The sequence below is a fragment of the Galeopterus variegatus genome, unplaced genomic scaffold, assembly GCF_000696425.1.
Source record: "Galeopterus variegatus unplaced genomic scaffold, G_variegatus-3.0.2 Scaffold7015, whole genome shotgun sequence".
NCBI classification, from domain to species: Eukaryota; Metazoa; Chordata; class Mammalia; order Dermoptera; family Cynocephalidae; genus Galeopterus; species Galeopterus variegatus.
The window spans coordinates 49093-49622 of record NW_007733126.1 but is presented as its reverse complement, the minus strand read 5'-3'; the positions used below and the strand labels follow the sequence as shown (position 1 = coordinate 49622).

At 44.3% G+C, this 530-nt stretch overlaps 1 protein-coding gene across 1 annotated transcript in view; it reads right to left on the bottom strand.

Annotated features, from left to right (window-relative positions):
• Positions 1-109: 109 nt before the first annotated feature.
• The window catches only part of MIOS (missing oocyte, meiosis regulator, homolog (Drosophila)), a 41934-nt gene continuing 41513 nt past the window's right edge, over positions 110-530 (bottom strand). Inside the window, exon 12 of the mRNA XM_008591538.1 lies at positions 110-227. Within this exon, the coding sequence (XP_008589760.1) occupies positions 131-227 (97 nt within the window). The 3' untranslated portion in view covers positions 110-130. The remainder of the gene's footprint in view (positions 228-530) is intronic.

Genomic DNA, 530 nt, shown 5'->3' with positions numbered 1-530 from the left:
CAGTGAGCGGGAGCCGGCCTGTATGTGGGATCCAAACCCTCGGACGGGAGCGCCGCCGCGCTTCCCAAGCGGCGCACTATCCAGTGCGCCACCGGGCCGGCCCGAAGGTTTCTCTTTAGGTGATAACATTTTATGGCTGAACAGTCTCTGCAGGTACCAGATTCCCTGTTGTATCCAACTGCATACATTTACATGTGCATGCAGACACGGGACATTCCGCATGGTCCCTAAAAAAAATAGGTCAAATAACAGTTAAAAATCCAAATTATACATACATACATGTGTAAACTTATTTATCTATATCATATATCTGTTTTAAAAAAAAATTTTTTTTTCTTAATTTTATTTTGTCGATATACAATGTGGTTGATTATTGTGGCCCATTACCGAAACCTCCCTCCTTCCTCCCTCTCCCGCCTCCCTCCCAACAATGTCCTTTCTGTTTGTTTGTCGTATCAACTTCAAGGAATTGTAGTTGTTATGTCTTCTTCCCCAAAGCCCCCGGTTTCTTTGTGTGTGTGTGTGTGTGT